Source organism: Lissotriton helveticus, chromosome 2_2 (genome assembly GCF_964261635.1).
Source record: "Lissotriton helveticus chromosome 2_2, aLisHel1.1, whole genome shotgun sequence".
NCBI lineage: Eukaryota > Metazoa > Chordata > Amphibia > Caudata > Salamandridae > Lissotriton > Lissotriton helveticus.
This window is the reverse complement of record NC_136060.1, coordinates 130154959-130177704: the sequence shown is the minus strand read 5'-3', so window position 1 is coordinate 130177704 and position 22746 is coordinate 130154959. Positions and strand designations below refer to the sequence as shown.

Genomic DNA, 22746 nt, shown 5'->3' with positions numbered 1-22746 from the left:
CTCGTCGTCGTTGGTGAGGGAATTCGCTGAAGGTCGCTCTATCGCATTCGCCCGTCACGCCACACTCTCAAGTTGTCAGCACAGGGTGTCTTGAATTATGCTCTGCTGCAGGAGTTGTGTCAGTCTAATATTCAGAACGCAGGTAGTGAGAAGTAGAGTAGATTGGGACCGATCAGAGATCCACCGGCAGTCCACAGATGGTTTACCTGCACAAAGGGTGACACCGGGTAACAGGAGACAGTAGACATGGAAAAACAGCAATCAAGGACGGAATATCGGGGCAGATTATTGGCAGCCGATCACAAACAGGCAGGTTTCAGGCAAGTTCAGCACAGTGGATGTTGTATCGCTCTGTTATGATCACGGGCCAGATCACACCATAAATTTGGGACTGAGGTAAGAGAAATCCACATTCCTTCTGGACCTAGGACTATTGATTGTGTGGAAGTGGGTAGGAGATGCTTGCAGAATCTCTTACGATCGCTACAGTTATGTTCTTTTTCAACACAGGTCACGATGGAAGCAGTTAGGTGAGCGCTATGATGACTCGCTGCAGCAGCTGCTTGTGCACGTCCACTATTTGGAATCAGGCACTGCGGGACAGGAGCGCAGGTACATATCTCCTGCGACTGTTGGTGATTAGAGACTCCATTTACTTAGCGTTGTGGTCTATAAAAGAAACGCTGTTGGTCAGGTCAGGTCGGGCTGTCACGGGGGTGACATTGCTGGGACTATGCACCGGGCTGGGAAAGGTGCATCCTGCGTCACGCCGCCATTTTAAGATAGCTGGGTATGATAACAAGCACAGCATTCCCTGGTGAGATTAGAGCCCCCACCATCATTAGCACTGAGGTCGAGAAAAGAAGCGTTGTTGGGCAGTCCGTTAAGGGGACGATAGCGCTATAAAAGTGCACCAGGCTGGGAAAGACTCGTCCAGCATCACGCCGCCATTTTGAAAATTCTGACTGCGATATCACGCACAGCTGCCTCTGGTCGGTTAAGACATGTGTAAAACACGTTGTTTTCCACTGCAATAGTGTTCTTTGAAGCACAGGTTAGGATGTAGGCTGTATCATGATCATTGCAATGTCGCGCTGTCAATGTTTCTAATGTTGTTAAAGGGCGTCCGCCATATTGAGGTCAGGCAATGAGCAGCGAGGGCGCCGATTACATGTCTCTTGTGTTGTGGTTAGTTAGGGCACCCACCTTCTGTGGCGCTGAGGTGTAGAGAAGAAGCGCTGCTTTTTATATTGATGCTGGGTCAGCGGTTCTGGGAATAAGCGCCGGTGTGGGGCTGACTCGTCCAGCGTCACGCCGCCATTTTGAGGCTACCTCCCCCAGGATCGTGGGCCGCTGAGTGTCTCAACGAATACAGCTTCCCCTGGACGGTTTAGGCTGAAATTCGTGGCGTCATGTAGAGCTGCCTGGCAAGATGAGGTGAAGCCCGGTATTCGGATTACAATCGCTGAGCTTAAACTCCTGAAAACAGCCTTAATCGCTCCTCTGACTGCCGAGCGATGCGTTCAGGCAGCCATTACCGCTGCCGTCCAAGCCACGCCCCCGAGAAATGTAAATTTTGATTGAAAAATAGATCCCTTTAAAAATACTTAAAACTCTAATTATCGACTAAAATATTTATTTGCATTTGATATGCTCATGTTTATGTAAGTGTCCTCTTGGTCATAACATGGTGGAAAAGATCCTTAGCCTTGAGTGGAATACAAAGGTAATGGTACTTTTGCAAGGAGAGATTACCGTGAGATTTCCGCTCTATCACCTATACATGGAAGATTGTCTAAACATGTACAAGAAGCCCCGTGGCCAAGATGGCGGACGAGTGAGTTGTGGTTTCGTGTCTTTCCATTCCCTCCACCGACCTGGCCAGTCTAAAAAGCAGCCACACAGGCTATCCCCGTTGCCAGCGCAATATCGGAGTGGGCTTCAGGAGATCTTAGGTGACTGGTGGGGTTCCATGGTGCCTGGAGCTGCCGGGGGAAGATCACCGAACGGGGAATGCAGCATGGTGGCACCCGATCTAGAGCTCCGTGGCAGGCGGATCCTGGGGCGGCGTGGACTGCCTAGAGAAGTGGTGAACCAGCAGAGGGGGACAAGTTGGGGATAGCCTGAAGCCGGACAACCGTGTTGCTTACCGGGTCCTCTCTGCACCTTGAGCGACTCCCACTTGGCCTGAAGTCTGCACACCCAGACCTTGCGGCCGGACGGTAGTGCAGTCTTAGGGCCGGAGTGAGAGGGCCCTCACTGTTACCTGCAATAAGGACCGAGGCTGAGAGCTGGAGGCGTTGGACTAGGAGACCTACACTTTCCGAGTCCTGACACTGGAGGTGGAGAGACAACGCACACTGCAGAGCTGATTTGGACCTAGTGCAATGCTCGCGTGGGAGTGTGGTTCCTGCTCCGTCGAGCCCTCCGGCTGAGCTGGGCGGGCCCCGCATTGATTTTGTGAAGTACAAGTCTCGGGTCCCACTGAAATATCAAGGAGAGTGCTTGGGTGGTGGTGCGGCAGGGGACTGCCTGTGTTAAGTGGGCTGGGCCTGTGAGCAGGAGGTGTGGCCCTGTGTTATGTTCTCTTGTTGCTATGTTATTTTTTAGATGACCATATGGAACATCAAGGTACTGGAGAACGGCAGGGACGAGCTGGATAGAGGACGTGTTAGCCTGGCGGCTTCAAGCTAATAAAGAGTGCATTAAGAGTACTGCGTTCTTGTAGTTATGTGCTTCTACACCAATACCCTTAAAGACCTGAAGGCATTACATGGGGGAAACTAGAGAGCAGCACGCCTGGATTACCGACTGCTTCCGGGGACATTTTTTCTCTGTTTCTGACTTGGAGGGGGTGCTTGGAACCCACAGTGGGGCTTCAGACTTTTCGTGGGCCTGGATGGGGAGGAGGGGGTGGTTTGCTCCGCTGCTTGAATTAGATTCCCGCTGCTGGTGGGACTCGTACCCCCTTGATGAAACCTGCCACAAGGCCCTGATTCGGATTGGCTTTCGACCCCCCATGAGCACCTTGCGCTTAGCTGCCCTCTCCCATGGACTCTCCATATTCCCTTAGTGCCCTGGATCAGCCTGGGGGTGGACCTTGTAAATGACTGCACTACGTTAATTAATCTAAAGGCCGGACTCTGGTTATAGAGAAACTAATATCAAAATGTTTTAATGATCTGAAAACATTTTCATGTTAGTACACACATGTATTGTGAACGCCTCATTTTCTAGAAATTACATTTTGGAAGTTTGTTAGGCCCTCCCCCACCTATTAATTTGATTAAGATTTCTCAGGCCTTCATACTTCTTTAGTATTTACTTTTGTAATCCCTCCATTTTTCTTTAATCCTTTACTCATTTTTTTAAGTCTCTCCTAGCCCACCGCTTTTAGCTGTCTGGTTGTGAAAAACTGCTTGTGGACCATAGCAAAAACTTAAATTAGGCTCAGAGCCCGTCCGTTGTTTACTATTGGTTAGCTTTGTCACTGTCATTTGTTTATTTCTTATTTAATGGCTTTCTTTCCTTTCTCTTCTTGTACATGGCCCTCCCTTGGAACATAGTTTCGTTTCCGTCCTTTTAATTGGCTGCCTTGCACACCATTGCTTACATTTAGGTAAAAAAAAAATTTTCAGAAATCCGTGCGTGCACAGGTTTTTTTTTTAGCTCTTACTTGTGTGCTGCTCCTCCCCTTTATGTATTTGCCCCCTTTATGTATTTGCCCCTCTGAACAATTCCACTTTGCTCCCTCATTGTCCCTGACCTCATTGTATCCCCCACTCCTTCCTGGCTTTTACTTTTTTTATTATTTTGTCTCCAGCTTCAAGCGCCTGCATTGCTCTCTCATTGCCTCCTCGTTGTTTCACCCCACCTGCTCCTGTGCTGCTCCCCACACCTAAGTCCTTTAAAATGTTTTTTTATTAATTTCTTCTCATTTTAAGTTTTTGCAGGGCAAGGTAGATGACATATGCTGGGCCACTTCACATGTTAAAATGTGCAGGTCACTTTTTAAATTTTATTTACTGATCTCCATACCGTTTGCAATTCTGAATCGATAAATAAAAACATCTAGTTCATTACAAAGGCACCTATGGAATGACTAAGAGCCCAGTAACTATAAAAGGTATTTTCTCAAAATGTATTTAACAATGGCCAAACCCAAATTACATTCAGCATAAAGACCAGGGTTTGTACACAGTATGGAAAGGTGGGTCCTTTGCTCTTATTTTGAAATGATATAGCATCTTGAGAGGGCCGCCTAAACGCAAGCTATAAGGCGGTCAATGGGCATGCATGGATGGGGAGCAAGACTGAGAAGCTATCGACAGGGGTCTTTCTTAACCCCAACAGCGAGATAAAACCAACCTGATGACAATATAGTTACACACAAGAAATTAAGACATCACCAGACACAAATAGAACCCGAGAAAAAAAGTGGAACTGAGCACACAACAGATGCAGATTCACTGTCGAGTAGCTTAGGCAAGGACGTGAAAACATGCATAAAAATAACTGAAGATAAAGTAGGAGCTGAACCCACACCACCGCCAGGAAAAAAATAAAACCCTAAGTTGGCAGAACAAAAGAGACAGTAATGGGCGCACATGCAAACGAAGCCATCAAGCCCCTATGCACACTACATTCAGCAGGCAGGGCTTGGGCAAAAGGCATCTCCCTAAACTCACTACCTGGATAGTGACTCAGAGGGAAAAACCACATGTGGAGTCAAGGTTCCTAAATCCGTTTCACACTCTACCTAGACAGAGAAAGGCAAAAACTACTGGCAGACTCAATGCTACTAAATCCTACAAAGAACTGGCCACGCCACACACCAGTAGCAATATCTGCACGCTCAGCGATGTGACAAAGTATATAACAAACAACTATTGTCTTGGGAACTATGCTGTCCCCACCCTTTTATTGCCAACTAGAAAAATCATTCAAGGAGACAAACACATCTGGAAAGACTTGTAGCAGTATAGCTACAGCTTTATATAGATACAGGCATGACAAAACTGACATTAGGTTAGTGTCCAATACAGAGGAGACTTCTTAGATATAGACATGGGAATGATAACAACCAACTGAGATTTCCAATTATCTGGACAGACCAGGACTCTACAAGACTGGGCACACAGATCTAAAGCAGACATGGGTGACAATTCTAACCGAGGCCATCGTCCACAAAGGCAAACAGAGGAGTAACAAGACAACTAGATGAAGGAAATGCGATCCACACTGCCACTACTCAGTGAAGTACTGACTACTAAACTACATGTGGAGGAAAGATTCCTAAATCCTTCACACTCTACCTAGACAGAGAAAGGCAAAGACTACTGGCGAGGCAATGCTACCAAATCCTGCAAAGGACTGGTCACGCCACACCAGTAGCAATATCTGCACGCTCAGCGGTGTGACAACGGCCCAAACAATTTGCAGAATTAAGTATCTAAGAAAATCAACTATTGTCTTGGGAACAATGCTGTCCCCACCCTTATATTGCCAACTACAAAAATCATTCAAACATACAAACACATCTGGAAGGACTTGTCACAGTATAGCTACAGCTTTATATGGATACAGGTATGACAAAACTGACATTAGGTTAGTGTCCAATACAGAGGAGACTTGTTACATATAGACAAGGCAATAATAACACCCAACTGAGATTTCCTAATGTCTGGACAGACCAGGACTCTACAAGACTGGGCACGCAGATCTAAAGATATAAATATAAAGATATAAATCATCCCTTCTGGGATGATTCATGCGCATTACAAAATAAAGAAATACAAATAAAGAAATAAAACAGACATGGGTGACAATTCTAACCGAGGCCATAGTCCACAAGGCAAACAGAGGAGAAACAAGACAACAAGATGAAGAAAATGCGATTCACACTGCACTAAACAGTGAAGTACTGACTACTAAACTACATGTAGCAAAGGCAACCAATATGCTGCATGGCCACAAACTATTCATCCAGTCCTCTCCGGCCTTTAGAGCTAAAGGATAGATCTCCATTTACAAGAATGGAACTATCCTGATCCAAGCCTCTGGCACTAACGAGGAGCTACTTAACCAAAATGTCTCTACATTAATGGAAGCTACAACCAAAAGAAGAGCACTATGCTAGCCTCACCACCATTCAGACATGTCGGACCAGCACAACTTAACATCACCCACAAACAGAAGCCATAGGGATGAACCCTCACTCAGAAAACCCACCACTCAGGTCTGACACAAAAAACCCAGACTACCCCCATAAACTCACAGACTGCCCCAAGGGGAGGCATTCAATTGAATCCCCATATCCTCCCATAACGGGAAACAGCCACTACAACGCGGCTGTTACTACGCATGCCGTTACGTCGCATGCGTTACAACGCATGCGACGTAACAACGAGTACACATTACGACGCGGGCGATTTAATCGCATGCGCTTTTAAAACGCATGTGATGTAATGGCGTCGGAGCACAGGTGGCGATGCTGGGAACGGGACCGGAACACAGGAAACAGGAGCAGAGACGACCACGAGTAGAGAGAGGTAAGGGGGATTAGGGTTTAGGGTAGTCTCAGGTGGTAGTAGTGTAGGCTTTAGGGCTTAGGGTAATCTCAGGGGGTTTGAGTGTAATCTAGTGTTTTAGGCTATAGGGCTTAGGGTAGTGTCAGGGGGTTGTAGTGTATGCAGGTATTTTAGGCTTTAGTGCTTAGTGTAGTGTCGGGGGGTTGTAGTGTATGCTATTGTTTTAGGATTTGGGGTATAGGGTAGTCTCAGGGGTTGTAGTGTAATTTAGTGTTTTAGGCTTTAGGGCTTAGGTTAGTGTCAGGGGGTTGTAGTGTATGCAAGTATTTTAGGTTTTAGGGCTTAGGGCTTCGTGTAGTGTCAGGGGGTTGTAGTATATGCTAGTGTTTTAGGATTTAGGGTAGTCTCAGGGGGTTGTAGTGTAATCTAGTGTTTAAGGCTTTAGGGCTTAGGGTAGTGTCAGGAGGTTGTAGTGTATGGTATTGGTTTAGGGTTGTGTAAGCAGGTCTGGTATGGTATAGTTTCATGTAAAGGGGAGAGACTGTGTGTAGGGGTAGGGTAGTGTTTTGCGTGCTTTACTGTTTTGTACTGTAGGGTATTACTGTGGGCTGTGTGTTATGTAGAGTAGTGTGTTAGTGTTTGGGGGATATTTTGCGTTTTAAATACATGCGGGAAACTTGGGTCCATTGTAAAGGCATTTAGTATGCATTTCAAAGGAAATGCGAACTAATGCCATGCGATGTAAAAACATGCGTTGTGACGGTACATGCAAACTAAAAACCGTGTTGTAAAAGCACGCGTTGTTTTAGTTTGCGATGTATCATCATACATCCCCATAACACCCCACAAATACCACAACACTCACAGCCCTAAACAGGACCCTCCCACACACGAGAGACAGACAACACAGACACCTATTCAAGCAGATCCCCTACAATCTACATCACACAACCAGCGTAAACTTGCACCCAATTACATTCTACCCCGTTTTACAACAGCACACTAAGAGAATCACCTGGATGACAAGGGAGGGGTACACGAGCACACAGTACACCTATTATAGAAACTGGGCCCCAGTACAACAATGCAGTCGCTGGCTGAGCAAAGGAGACCTCTTCTGCAACCAGGGCAGAAACACAGATGCAAGACACGAGGCCCCCGGACCCAGCTACCTTTCCCCCAATGCTTTGTAGCAGGCATTCATAAAATTCTATACATTAGCTCTTAAATAACAAACATTATTCCCTTGCCCATTTCAGACGCTTTTCTCCAAGTACCCAGGTCTAACATATCTCTAACTTAGAACAACCAACACACAGGTCTAGCAACTCCCCAAATTGATTGACTATTTCTAGGAACATGACCACCATCTCCATAGGTAACATGTGAGCCAGTTGTTCCATAGATAATGTGAATAGCAGTGGAGTCACCAGACAATCCTGCCCAGGACCATTTTGTATTTCATATAATGAAAAAAACAGTCCCATTTATGAATGCCATTGAGAAAACAAAAGTGATGGGTGAAATGCTTCAACTAATCTCAGCCATTAGTAATTACTTGCATTCCAATCCACTCAGTATTTTCTACTCACTGTACCATTACGGACAAAGTCCAACCACATGCAATTAAACGTGTCTGATAAAAAAACAAACTTAAAATGCCATTTAGAAATTGTCCAACTCAAAGTGTATTTTACAGCCTGCAATGAGAACAGATAACCCAATTCTTAAGCTCCCGATGCCAGCCATTTAGCAAAACAATAATTGATTACGGAGAGGTGATGCTCAGAAATGTACAACATCGATCCAACAGTGTTAAAAATTGGTTACTGGTTGACTGTGGTATGAGCCCTGGTCAAGCAGCAACCACAATCCTAATCAGGTGTAAGGGGCAGAAAACCCCTAAATTAACCTATGCTCACCCTCTAATAGCTTGGTTCAGAGCAGTAAAGCTTAACTTAGAGGCAATGTGTAAAGTATCTGTGCAACACTTCAATCAGTAAAACACCACACAAAATGATCCCATACCAGGTTAGACAAATAGAACCGACTTTAATCATACGTCTTTATTCGAGATATTTCATCATAAAAGACAACAAGTAAAACCATCCATAATACAATATAAAAAGAGTACATGAAATCACAAATATTCTTTGGCGAAATTAACAATGGTAAAAACTTGATACCCCAAGTAATTTGTATTCTAAATAAACTGCCCACTACAATTACACGAGATATCATACTTGATTAAGAACATAATTAAATGTACAAGATCAGACGTATTAACTATGCTAAAAATTGGATTTAGGTTAAATATACTCAACTCCTAGATAGGTACCTTGTTCTAATAAGCCATGACCAGCCCAAAAACTTTGCCACCGCAACAATCACAGACTCTGATGTATTGGTTCTTAATAGCCATAGGGCTTCTGAACTCACCCTTCTTCTAAACCAAGAACAAATTGGCTTTAGCCATTTTCTCTGTAGTGCAAGGTATGCTGGGCAAGCAAAAAAGATGTGGCCTATTGATTCTGGTTTATCCCTGCACCACGGGCAATACTCAGGTGAGTGGTCACGCCAAGAGCTAGTAAAAGTCCTAACCGGAAGAGTACCAACTCTGAATTGGTGGAAGAGTTTTCTATCAATACTCCTGGTGATAGTATCCCAGTAATCTTCCAATTGGGGGTCTAATTTATGTACCAAGAACCTACCAGTTAGGGTGGAAGAGTCTGATTGTGCAACAATTTGGATTTTGATGGAGGCCCAATAAAGTTCTTTAAATTGTTTCTTTGATGGAAAAGCATTAAGTTCAGGCACCGTCCATAACAGACTGAGACCCATATTTACCAACATGGACTTAATGGCTCTGAACCAAGGAAGGTTGCAAGAACCCGGGATTGATCTTATTTCTAAAATTTCATTCGCAAAGATAGCCAATTCCGGTGTTGTCCAGATTCTCCTCCACAATCCCAACATCCTGTACCGGGCTACATCTATAATCGACCGTTGGCCTAGATCAAGCATTAAGGGTTTCATCTGGGTCGATTGCGGAAGGCCCACCCGATTACGCAAGAATTTATTTTGGATTTTAGCCAGTTGGGAAAGGTCGGAGAAACCCCAGAGATCCGCACCATACAAAACAGCAGAGCTTATTTTAGCCTCATATATTTTAAGCACCGGCGCTATCCTTTTAATTTGTGACATTCTTTGCTCTTGAATAAGACAACCAGTTAATCTAGCAAATTTTAGACAAATGGCATCAAGTTGTGGTTTCCATCTAGTCCTATAGTCTAATACAACTCCAAGATAAGTCATTACCTCTACCTGCTCTAGGGCGGTGCCATTCATACAAGCATTACTCTTTAGTGGCTTATTTTTGGTTAGTACCATAAATGTAGTTTTACATACGTTTACCTGTAAGTCATTTCGTTTACAAAAAACCTCAAACTTATTTATCGCAGATTGCAGACCCTTTCGTGTTTTAGAGATAATAAGAGTGTCGTCCGCAAAAATAAGGAGGGGAAACTTTTTACCACCTAATATGGGTGCATCAGTTGGAAAATCTGCAAAGTACTGGGTAACCTGGTTAATAAAAAGGAGGAATAAGGTAGGAGCAAGTACGCATCCTTGTCTGACTCCGCGGCTAACTGGAAAACTTTCAGTTACCTGGCCCTGGTCTCCCCATCTAACCATAGCGAAATTATCCTCATGTAAACGTAATACTAAGTTCAGGAGCTCATGAGGCATTCCCATTTTACCTAAAACCGCCCATAACTTTTCTCTATGAACAAGATCAAATGCGGACTTAAGGTCCACAAAGGCAGCGTAAATGGTTCCTCCTCCCAAGTGCACCACCTTCCAATAGATCAAAAGGAATCTAAGCACTTGATCAATTGTGCTAACGCTGGTTCTAAAACCTGCTTGCATGGGCGATAGGATATTCTCATCTTCGACCCAATCCTGGATTTTAACCAATAACATTCTGGATACCACTTTCTGGATAGCGTCTATTAGGCTTATAGGGCGGTAATTTCCTGGGGCGGAACGATCCCCTTTTTAAAAATCGGTAGGATTTTGGCCCCTTTCCAGGAGTCCGGGATCCTAGCCCCATTTGCAATGGCGTTGGCTAGTGTCGTGATGTATGGGACCCAGTTCACCAGGTCAAATTTAAATAAATCTGCAGGGATACAGTCAAGGCCCGGGGCTTTACCAGCCTGGACGAGTCTCAAAGCACACTCTGTGTTCCTGCTCACAAACACTAGAGGTGTGCTTACCAATGGGGACCTAGGAGCTAAAGTTTCCATACCCCATTCTTCAGCTGAATCTATGGCCCTAAACTGAGACGCAAAATGCTGCACCCATTTCTCAACTGGGACATGATTCGTCGGAGTTTGCGAATCCAGATTTCCACACGATCTCACCACCTGCCAAAACTTGATCTGGTTAGATGACGTACTCGCTTCATAAAGGTCCTGCCAGCGTCTATCATCCCAGGCTCTTTTAGCATCCATTTGGGCTTTCTTATAGGCTACCCTAGCCTGTCTGATGTTCGTTACCACCCTTGATTTAATTGCATTGACCAGTGAGCTATAAGCCGAACGACATGATTTGTTGTACCATTTTCCCCCCCGTGGAGGCACTAAATCTGTCCCGGGTTTGGGTGGTTTTGTGAGGAACGCTTTCAGTTTTACAAAAAGCTGCTCATGAAACTATCATATGGTCATGCTGCCCTTGAAGATTAATCTGTGCCTCTATCATAGCACGGGTCATTGATACCTCCTTAGTTATGCTTTCAAGGACTGTATGGTCATCAATGACCTTACTCCAGTGAACCCTTCGTCTGTCATTACTTAGGAAGGAGTCAGCTGTCACATACCTGGTGCTACTACTGCACCCACTATTTGCTTCCAGTTTTAAACTTAAGACCAGAGGGTTATGGTCGCTTTCTGGGCGCACTACGACTGCCATATCATCCAATAGTGACCTAAACTCTATTTTTAATAGTATGTAATCAATACGGCTAGAGCAAGTACCATTATCAAAGGTAGGGCAGCCCTTTTTATCAGAATGAGAGCGGCCATTTACAGCTCTCAGCCCCCACTCAAAGCATATTCCCAGCCATTGGATGACAGCCTCTGTCCCCCTCTTGATAGGGTTTAATGCCAAGTGTGGGACATTCCAAAGTACATCTTCTTCAGTATGGATGTCAACGCCCTCACACAGGTAAGGTTCGAAGGTACAATTGAAGTCCCCAGCCACTATCAAAATTTTATCTCACCCAATGGAGCTAAAAAGTGAATCTAAATTGTCAATAATAGCAGGCGACCGACCACCAGGCAGTCCACGTGCATATATATTGATAATAAAGATTTCCTGCTTATCTTTCCTGACAAGCCGAATCCCTAAGATCGGAATTTTGCGCTACCACTTCAGAGATTTTGTAACTAAGTGACTGCTTCACCCAGATTGTTAGGCCTCCTGAGGCTCTACCTTTTAGTCCCTGAATCGCAGGTTTAAAAAAATTGAGGTAGCCCATGTGGAAGATTGGATCTGGGGCCCATGTTTCTTGGAAAATAAGGATATCGTGGGCTTCAATAAAATTCACCCATTCCTCTATTTCCAGTTTCCCTTTCAGACCAGCAATATTCCATGAAGCAATTTTAAGATGCGAGAACTGACTTTAATAAAACAAGACCAAAAAACAAAAAAACAATTAGTAGAACCAGAGCTATTAATCTTTTTCAATTTATAGTGAAAAAAGCACCACAAAGCACAAAGCATTATTGGGAATTATCTGGTTGCAGCAGGCCAGGACAATGTCACAAGTTCAGGCCAAACGCGAATGAGTGCCCGCTGGCTATTGGGACCAAGTTAAGTTAGGCCCACTGAACAAAGTACCTTAAATCCTGGTTGCAGAGAATTGCATAGATCTACGTCAAAGATGTGTCACGCGCAGAGAAAAGCATCCCGCAGCAGAGGTTCCAAAGCGATGCATCGGTCTCAAGCTGCAGGAGGCGCCAGCAATGAGTCTTTTGCGACTGGTCCAATCCACGCAGTAGCAGCAAAGCATCGGTTCTGCTCAGGGATGCCCCACCTAGTCAAAGGGAGGCATCGGTTTTGCTCTGGGGTGCGTCTCTCAGCAAAGATGATGCACAGATTCGAATGGCAAGTACTTTCGGCCCACTTCCAAAGGTTCAGGACTGGGGTTGCACCACTTGGCAGTGTAGACTCACAGATGGCAGAATCCACATGCAGGGGTTGGAAGCCTGTTATGTATCAGAGGCATCAGATCAGGGGGCCAGCCAACTTGACGGTGGAGTCACTCTGGATTCTAGGGTCAAATGATGCAGTCTCAGACCTTCTCAACCAGGCAGGAGGGCAGCAGGCCGGCACAGAAAAGCAGGAGTCCGGCAGAGCAACAATCCAGCAGAGTGGCAGTCCTTCAGCAGCACAGCAGTCATTCTTCTCGGCAGAGTATCTACAGGTCCAAAAGTGTACTGAAGTGGTGATGTCTGAGGTCCAGTACTTCTACCCAGTGGTGCCTTTGAAGTGGGGAAACTTCAAAAACATGCCTTTGAAGTGCACAGAGGTCCTCCCTTTCTGCTGTGGCTCCAGACTCACTGCAGGGGGTCTGCAGCCCTTTATGTGTAGACAGGACACAGCCTACTCAGGCGTGAGTAAGGCTGAGCCCAGCTCCTCCCTCCCATCCAGCTAGATATGGCCCATTGAGACATACCTAAGCTTCCATTGTGTGTGGCTGTCTAGGAGGAATACACAAACCCCAACTGACAACAACTCCCAGTCATGCAATCAGAGGCAGACTACATGCACCAGGCTTAAGCAAAAAATGTCAACTTTCTACAAGTGGCATTTCAGAATTGTTATTTAAAATCTGACTTCACCACAAGTTAGGATTCCAGAGACACCAAACTTGAATCATTTATATCTTAACATCTGGAAATTTCACTTATAAAATGGAATAAGGTAATCCAAATGTTAGTCTATGGGAGATACAGGCCTTGTAAGACATGTAAAACTTAAAAAGGCCATGGTCTGCTTTTTATATACCTTGCAACGTGCCCCCTGGGCTGTCCAGAGCCTACCCTATGGGTGACATATGTATTAAAAATAACGGTTTGGGCCTGGCAAAAGGTTCATTTTGCCAGGTCAAAATGGCATTTCAAACTGCACTCACAGACTCTGCAATGATAGGCCTGAGACATGGGCAGAGGGCTACTTAAGTGTGTGGCACAAGCAGTGTTGCAGGCCCACTAGCAGCATTTAATTTACAGACACTGGGTACATGTAGTGCACTTTACTATGGGCTTTACTATCCTCTGATAAAATATCAGCGGTGGCTCCTCCGCTAAGGCAGAGGATCATTGCCCCACTGCTCTCCAAGCAAAAAAAAAAAAGAGAACTAAAATGATAACTAATAATATAATGTTAGTTTTCCTTCCTGCTTCAGTACAGGGTGGGTGGGGCTGGGAAGAACAGGGGGCAGGGGGAGGAGTGTTAAGCACACTCTAAAGTGCGCAGGACTGCTTGGCCGGCCCTCTTGGGCTGGCCAAACAATCTTGCACACTTTGCATTTTCCCCACAAGGCTGCATTACACAGCCTGGTAGGGTACATGCACAGTTTCCCTGAGCGCCGAACGAAGGTGCTCAGACCACTTGGCAAAGAGATTCTGCGAGGCTGTGTGCTTCCTGTTGTGCCGCGGAAAAGACAGAGGAGAGGCGGCAGCCGGCCGCATCCACGTAAGTCATTTTATTTTATTCCCCCTACCCTGCCCCGCCACCCTCGTTCAGTAGCAACCACTACTGTCAAATATGCCAATTGGGTATGAGCCAATATTACCATGTTTAGAGGAGAGCACATGCACTTTAGCACTGGTTAGCCGTGGTAAAGTGTTCAGAGTCCTAAGGCCAGCAAAAACAACTTGGCAACAAGTTTGGGGGTGATTGAAAAAAGTGCCATTTCCAAATAACAGCAAATAACGAAAGATTTGCACGCTAAATAATTATACTTTTGAGTTGTTTGGGGTTATTCAGATAAATTAATACGTGCCCACAGCTAAACTTTGGAGTATGCGAGTTAAAAAAAATAATAATAATAACGGTTTCAATCATTTGAAAGCAACAGATTTGAATTCATACAGACTAGAATCAGCCATTTATCCAGGTTAGTGATAAAATTGGTGGGCGCTACTTTTTATAGTGTTATTTTTTTCTTTATTGAAGAGCAATACCACAGTAGTAAGCAATATTATTTTTATACTATGGATTTGTAATTGCTACTTACGTTCACCAGTCCAAAGTAATGTTCGTTGATTGGGAACTGCTCTGGACCTATGTCTTTTTCCAGAGCAGAGGCATTGGTGCCCTGATAAAAGAAGAAAATGCACTCCAATTAGAAAACACATTTTAGAAAACACAGCATGGGCTACAATGATTGCACTTTTTACAGCCGGCATAGCTTCAACAGTTAAGATGAAGGCAATTTAAGGAACTAAACCACACTTGCGATAGCTAAAGAATGCAGTTCGAGCCCAATAAATAGCCATGGCCTATGTGGACACTGTAGAGCACTATGATTCAGAGCACCGCTGCGAGATCTGCTATCCTCATTGTTAGCTTAGAAAAGATGTAAACAGTCGAACGAATGACTACAGCGCATTCCAATGTTACCAGCAACGGAAGAGAATTAGACTCGCATCCCTGCTCAAATAACTGGAAGATGTTTTGAGTGTCCGTGCTCCCCGATGTGCTTGTTCAGGGCTCCCATCTATGTCCATCAGACACACCGTGCACTGAATTAAATTGACATTAATACAGAGCCAACATCTCTGCAGGCAGGTAGGCCTCAAACTGACTGCAGGATAAAATACCTGGGGTGTATATATGTCACGCCTGCACTGGTTTCAGCAGAAACTGGAAATGTGTGAATAGGTTTACTCATCGTGTTTCCGCTTCCATAACATTGCTTTGAGCTCTTTTGGGATTTAGAAGGGATGGCCTTGTAAAGCCTCCTTGCAGGAGTATGTGTTTCAAAGAAGACTGCATCTTGCAGGCTGTGCATCTGGAGTGACAGAGGGAACCCTCCCTGCCCCTGGTGACCTTGTAGGGGGCAATGCCTGTAGGATGTCAATAAGATGGCTGATTGCTTGCAAACAGGGGTTGAGATCTAAAAGGCACATTTGGTGTGTCTGATAGATACAGACAGACGGGGTTTCTTAATACAAAACACATAATTGCATGTGTACTTAGCAAAATCATTAAACAAACAAGTAGAAAGTCTAAAGCCCAACGTATAACTAAAGAATGGAGAATGATGGAAGGCCTAAGGGAGGAACAAAAGACCATGGGCACAGCACGAAAACTAAGGAACTAACTCCTAACTGAGGACACCAGCCATCTCACCAAACAAAAACGTCAGGCCATGGCTTTAATAAAATAATAAAAAAGTGCACCCTAGTGCCAAAAAAGCAAGTGAGCTGCCTGGTAGCGCAACCCAAAAAAAAAAATAACTACTTGAAGGTAATGAACGGGATATGGAGTAATGGTAAGAGGGGCAGATGAACAAGCAGTGTCGGGAGCAACGAAAATGCAGTCCCACAGAGTGCTAAAACCTAAGGAAAAAAATACATCTCAAGGCAGCAGTGGAAGTATTGATATCTGGGCTCAAAAAACTGCTTCGGTAAACAAGTCAGCACTCCCATACTGATAGATCTATGAGCAGCTTCACACTTTTAGGAAACAGGATTGAATTGGTATGGTCTGGGTTTGATAACATCCTCTCTTTTGTGACAAGTTCGGATTGTTTCTATCCTGTCATACTCCTTTCAACCCATGAGCAAGTGTGGGACATGCAGCAGTAAGCAACACAAATACCGTACAACGTAGGTTTATTTCCAGGAACCAAGATTCCAATTGTCAGAGTAAGAGTCCGAAATTAGGACTTGCCTAGTGTTATCATCAATCTAGTGCCTGTTAAATTCCTGAGGATGTAAGTTTTGTTTGTTTTGGAACTCTGGGAAGTAAAAACTATCTTTCAAAGATCACACAGTCTCGGAGATGGTTGATAGTGAGCTCTGGCCTTTCTTGCCACCATTTGTGTTTGAGGATTTTAAATGCAGTGTTTATGTTTACATCTGCTTACATAATAGTATTATTGTCCCCGATCTATTAGAATTTTTTTTTAATTTTTAATATTGCTCGATGGGCCTCAGGAATCAGTCTGCCTGAAGAGAATAAGTAATTGCTATTCAGTTAAACAACACCACTGGACCAGTTAAAAAAGAATGCCTAGTCTTGAATTGGCCAAGGCTATTTAGTCTTTTGAATGGCTGTCTTTCAAAAGACTACGATCAAATCATTGAAGATACGGTTAGATTTTCACTAGGACAACATATCCAATGCAAACACATGTTTGCACTTTTACACTAAGTATTTCTAGTGTGCAATGAAAGGAATAATGTTGTGGAGAGATGAAAGGATGGTAACATTTCATAGTCTTCCTTGACCTTAGGCACAATGAGCCTTTATCATGTTACCAAACCAAACCAGGATGACTTCTCCTCTTGACTAATCTTAATGCAATTATTAGCGCACACCAAAACCATGATAACAAGGGTGCTCTCATGGAGAAACCCACTCCCCTATACGTGATCAGTTTTTTTGGATGTATCTTCCCCTTTACCGCACAAGAAACAGATTTACTCCTCCTGTAGGAAGGAGGAAAGCTATAAAATTGTAATGGTAGGAGACTACCAACAAAATGTGTGCAAATATTTACAAAGTTGGGACCCAGTCTGTAACTCTCACAAACCTGAGCGTGACAACATTTCCTTACACAGAAATCACATTATACAAGAAAAATGTTTAGGTGAGAAAACATTTACGAGGGCAAAATCACGTAACGTGTTGCCTCAAATTATGGTTTATGTGTATCTAGAGAACGCTAAGATGCGCACAACTTATTATGACATCAATACAGCTTACTGCCCACATTGATTATAAAATTTTGAGCCGGATCCTTGCCGCCAGACTGATGCCCTTCATGACCACGCTGGTACATGAGGACCAAGCTGGGTTTATACCAACTCGTAGTACAGCGGGCAATATTAGACGCCTACTTATTTTCCTGGATGCCAATGGAGAAAGAATCTAGAGGCGGCATTGATTTTCCCTGGTCGACAGAGAAAGCATTCGACAGCTAGGAAAGGGCATACCTCTACGAAGTGCTGGCGCACATGGGGCTGGGGGAGGGGTTTATAAAGTGGACGAGGCTGTTATATACTAACCCTACGGCCAGAGTGCGTACGGAGCGGACTGTACCGCGGGGATGACTCGTGGAGCGAGGTACAAGGCAGGGGTGCCCTCTATCCGCTCCATGGAGCCCCTTGAATTAGCTGCTAGAACGGGACGAGAATATCAAGGCCTGACTGTAGGACAACAATCTTACCACATAGCGCTCTAAGCGGACTACCTGTTATTCCGGATTGGGAGGAGGGAGGACTTGTTGGGGGCTTAGACTCTGCTGGAGAGATTTGGGGCTGTATCAGGACTAAAGGTGAGCAGGCAAAAGTCCTGACTCTTCCCAGTGACATGAACAGAACTCTCCACGGAGGACCTTGGAAACCTGCGATGGGAACCTAGTTGCCTGCCATACTTGGGAGTTCACATTTATCACACTTGGGAAGATCTCTATAAGGGCAAAATAGGGAGGGCCACACAGGACTTGAAGACATCTATGGATTTTTGGCGAACCCTGCCACTATAAGTAGCCGGCAGGATTGCGCTACTCAAAATGGTTGCCCTCCCCGTCTGTTATATTTTTTTAGTGCACTACCACTGAGAAGTCCTATGGCCTTCTTTAGGGACCTGAACTCCCAGATGCAGACTTGGGGCTCGGGCGCAGTAGAGTGGCCTTAGCGACAATGCAACGGCCTACAGAGGCCAGGGGCATGGTGGCCCCTGATTTTAAACTCTACTCAAATCAAAAGTAACTTTATTCGGTTGAATTTACAACCATAAAAGTACAGGTGAAAATCATACAGTACATATACAATTATTTGCAGCATTTTGTTTTTCATATAAAAATTGGTTGCTATGTGCAGTAATGTATCAGTTTTAAGCATATAATCAGTTTGCTCTATATTGATACCCAAAATAACAGCAGTATAAAAATAGATATTTACTGCGCAGGGGCCGCAAGTTGAGAACGGATTTTTATACAAGCTTTTAAATAATAAGCGACTGTTTTTGCAACAAAAGGGGAATCTAGACATTGTAATGCCAGAAGGGCAGGTCTGCATCTTCTCAGTCTTAATAATCTAAGCAGAGGAACCAACCAACGTTTACGAGGATTTTCATAAAAGGTACAAAATAAAGTAACATGTAATGTTGACTGAGGGGTACAATCGTCACAGGGACATTTAATCAATTCACGTGACCAGTCAGAGGGCATAGGAAATGAAACAAGACGATAAAAGGAATTAAATCTGAATCGGGTTAAAACATATCTATCGTAATTAGACAAATAAAAGGACAGATAAGGTTGCAGGCCATATGAGGATTGAATCATCGTTAGATGGATAGTCGACTGTTTGCCAATTTCAGAGCACAGACGTAAGTCACTCAGATGCGAAATACATAAGTTCTTTAAAGACCTTCTTGATATGGTAGTGAGTGACGTAGGGTTTGTGAAAAACTCCAAGCAGTTCAAGTCATTCAGAAATTTAAAAACGTACCATAGCCAAGGAATCTTCTTCCAGTGGGTCAGAGTCAGACAGTCTGTTATTAGCGACCGGGTTAGGAGACATTGCTCCTTGGTCCATATACGGTGCCAAAGAAGAATCGGTTGGTACCTTATGATGTCAGATAGGTAGTCCCAACCGAGCTCTATATGGCTACCGTAATTGGAGGCACTTCTGGGGAGAGCTAATATGTACTTCAAAAAATCATTTTCAACTACTTGGAGCTCCTGGACAGGGACATAGCCCCATACACCTGCTCCGTAGGTAGCCACACTCATGCACTTAGCTTGATAAATTTGCAATATTACTGCAGGAGCGGGCTTGCCCAGCTTCCTTGAGAATGAGGTCAGTGCTGATGTTGTGCGCTGGAGCTGCAATTTCCTGCTGGATATAGCAGGTTTCCATGACAGTTGGTAGTCAATGAGGATTCCTAAATACGGATAGTTCCTAGCACTATCTAACCTAGTGTTCTCAATATAGATAGGTTTACATTTCTGGGCTTTCTTGCCAACATACATGACAAAAGTCTTGGATTTGTTGACTTTAAGACCAAGAGAGAGCATGTATTGGCAATACTTATCAAGTTGCAACTGGAGCTGATTAGGTGTCCTTGCTAAAATTACCGAGTCATCGGCATAAAGCAATGCTGGAATCGGGCGGCCTTTTATGCAGGGGAGGTCCTTATTCCCTATCATCATCGCTTGCTCCAAACCGTTAGTGTAGATGTTAAATAAGAATGGAGCAAGGACGCACCCCTGTCTTACTCCTTTTGTAATTCGGAATGAATCCGTTAGCTCTCCGTTGATGCCATACCTCACACAGGCTTTGGCATCCGAGTAAAGCTCTCGGAGAAACTTCAGGATTGGGGGGGTCTACACCCAGTTTATTTAAGATCTCCCATAGCTTGGAGTGGATTACGCAATCAAATGCGGAACTTAAATCCACATAAACCAGGTAGAGATTGCCACCTTTAGCCCAGGCGTATTTCCCCATAAGTAAGGTGAGGTTAAGAGCCTGCTCCACCGTACCCAAACCCTCTTGGAACCCAAACTGGAGGTCTGTAATGATCTTGTTCTCCTTTGCCCAATCCTGGAGGCGTTCCAGGAGGAGTCTACCAGCGACCTTACCCAGCGAGTCCAAGAGGGAAATTGGTCGGTAGCAAGCTGGATTGTCTCGGTCTCCCTTTTTAAAAATGGGGAGAAGCACAGAGGTAGACCAAGAGTCAATTAAACCGACCTGAGAGACTGCGGACATGACTTGGGTGACTATTGGGGACCATAGTTCAAGGTTATTCACAAAAATGTCTAATGGAACCCCGTCAGGTCCAGGGGCTTTCCCAGTCTTGGAAGACGTTAGTGCTGTATTCACGTCTCCAAGGTCAAAGTAAATGTCAATTGGGTAGATGTTATCACTGTTGGTACTGGCCTCCCCAGATGTAATATCGTCGGTAAATGGGGTTGGATCCCCAAATATCTGAGAGAAATGGGTCACCCATTTTTCAGCGGGTACCGCCACGTCTAAATGGGAAGCAGCGGCGTCTTCTGCCAAAAATGGAGATTTGACTGTTCGCCAAAATAGCGTACTGTCCTTTGATTTTATGCTCTCATGGAGTTGGGCCCAAAGGTTATTTTTTATTTCCCGTTTGCGGGCTTTTAGGGTCAATTTATATTGATTTCTTAAAAGTGAGATTAGGGCTCCATCCCTGTCTTGACTATGAAGGGCTCGTTTGAGTGCACTGTGGGCCCTACGACAATCACGGTCAAACCACCCTCGACTTTCTTTCTCTTCCATCTTGTTGTGGTGGCGGGTAAGCTCCTGCCGCATAGTTTCTAAGATCTTGGCAAAACTAGACAAGATCAACTGAGGGGATGAGGTCTCCTCTAAACAGATGTAAATTTGTGGGAGGGATTGTTGGATAACCCTTTCGGTGACCTCTTTGGGGTTGATCTTAGACCACTTTACTGTATACCCGTTAGTTCTGCCCATCTCCAGGGATTGCTGTGTTAAGGTACTAGACTTAGTGCGAGATAGGGGAACAGAAGTAAGAGTAATAGTAATGCTGTTGGGAAAATGGTCGCTAGAGGGGTCTGTGCCAGTAGAAAAATCTTTCAATCTGGTTCCTAAGATCTGAGAACACAGAATAAAGTCGATTGTGGACAACAGTCCTCTACCATGGAATGTTGGCTTAAATTCGACAACAGGTGTCACCAGTTCATTCGCAAATTCAAGTTCCAGTGAAAATAAACAGGCATTAAAAGCTGACCCTAGGCTAGAATGGATGAAGTGGGTAATGGGGGAGTCATACTCGTCTTCAAGGCCACATAAACCTTTGTTGGAGTTACTACATAGGTAAACATTAAAATCCCCACCCCACACAAAATAACATTGTGACTGTGCATTTTTAACTTTCTGGTCGTGTAAAAATAAAGTGATTTCCGTCAATGACTTTACACAATCAACATGTGGGACATTATTATACATGTTTATGACATAATAAACAGAGCTTTTAACAGTAAACTTGAGGATTTGGAAAATTGCAGACACCTGGGGTATTTCAGTCATAATAAATGGAATTCGGTTGGATACGTAGGTAGCCAGACCACCCTTATGTCTTCCTTGAACCGATGGAATAGCGGACATATGAAAGGTTTTGAAACCCTGGATATGAATCGGCTCAATGGCCCAGGTTTCCTGGAAGCAGACTATGTCATGTCTGTTAACCAGGTCGATCCAAGGCTGAAGATGCGTTTTAGATCTAAGGCCCGCTACGTTCCAATACATGATTGTGAGATCCCTGGTTAGGGGTAAGAGGGGATTTGAGGTCGACAAGGTGTCAAGGGGTATTAGATCACAGATACGAGGGGAAGGGATAAAGGAAGGGGCAGTGTTATTAGATAGACAGGCTGGTAAAGGTAAACTGTTTTGTTGCCTTATATGTGGCTCCTCAGGGGTTATAAGAGGAGCAGAGCTAAGAACACAAACCTGTGAAAATGGCAGATGCAAGGAGATCTTTGGAAGAGAAGAAAGAGGCTCGATGCCAGCACCGGGCGGGGGAGAATGGTTGGGCGTTACCACCCGGTTTTTACTGGAAGAGTGAGTAGTAAGAATCTGAGTTCCAATAGTGTCTTGAGTATTGTTATCGGAGGGGACTGATGGTCAGTCAACCATATCCAAACATTCGTATCTGTTGGATAATGGTGGTCCTCTCCAATTGGAAAGATGACCGGAGGTAGAATTGGAAAAGCCATAACCTGCCCGGTGACCATGGTCTCTGTTCCCATCCCAATTGCCCACTCTCATCCAACTCCAAGGGGGACCAGTGTTATGACGGGGAGCCGGGGGGTAGAAGTATGAGAGGTTATGGGTAGCTATCCCTTCAGCAGAAGTACGGTCGCCCCAGGAGCAAATGTGCTCAACAGTATTAGGGTCTTCAAAGTTCACTATAATGCAGTCGCCCT

At 44.6% G+C, this 22746-nt stretch overlaps 1 protein-coding gene across 1 annotated transcript in view; it reads right to left on the bottom strand.

The window, feature by feature from the left end:
- The window catches only part of USP46 (ubiquitin specific peptidase 46), a 197560-nt gene that overhangs the window by 161287 nt on the left and 13527 nt on the right, over nt 1–22746 (bottom strand). Inside the window, exon 2 of the mRNA XM_078678198.1 lies at nt 14833–14913. Within this exon, the coding sequence (XP_078534324.1) occupies nt 14833–14913 (81 nt within the window). The remainder of the gene's footprint in view (nt 1–14832; nt 14914–22746) is intronic.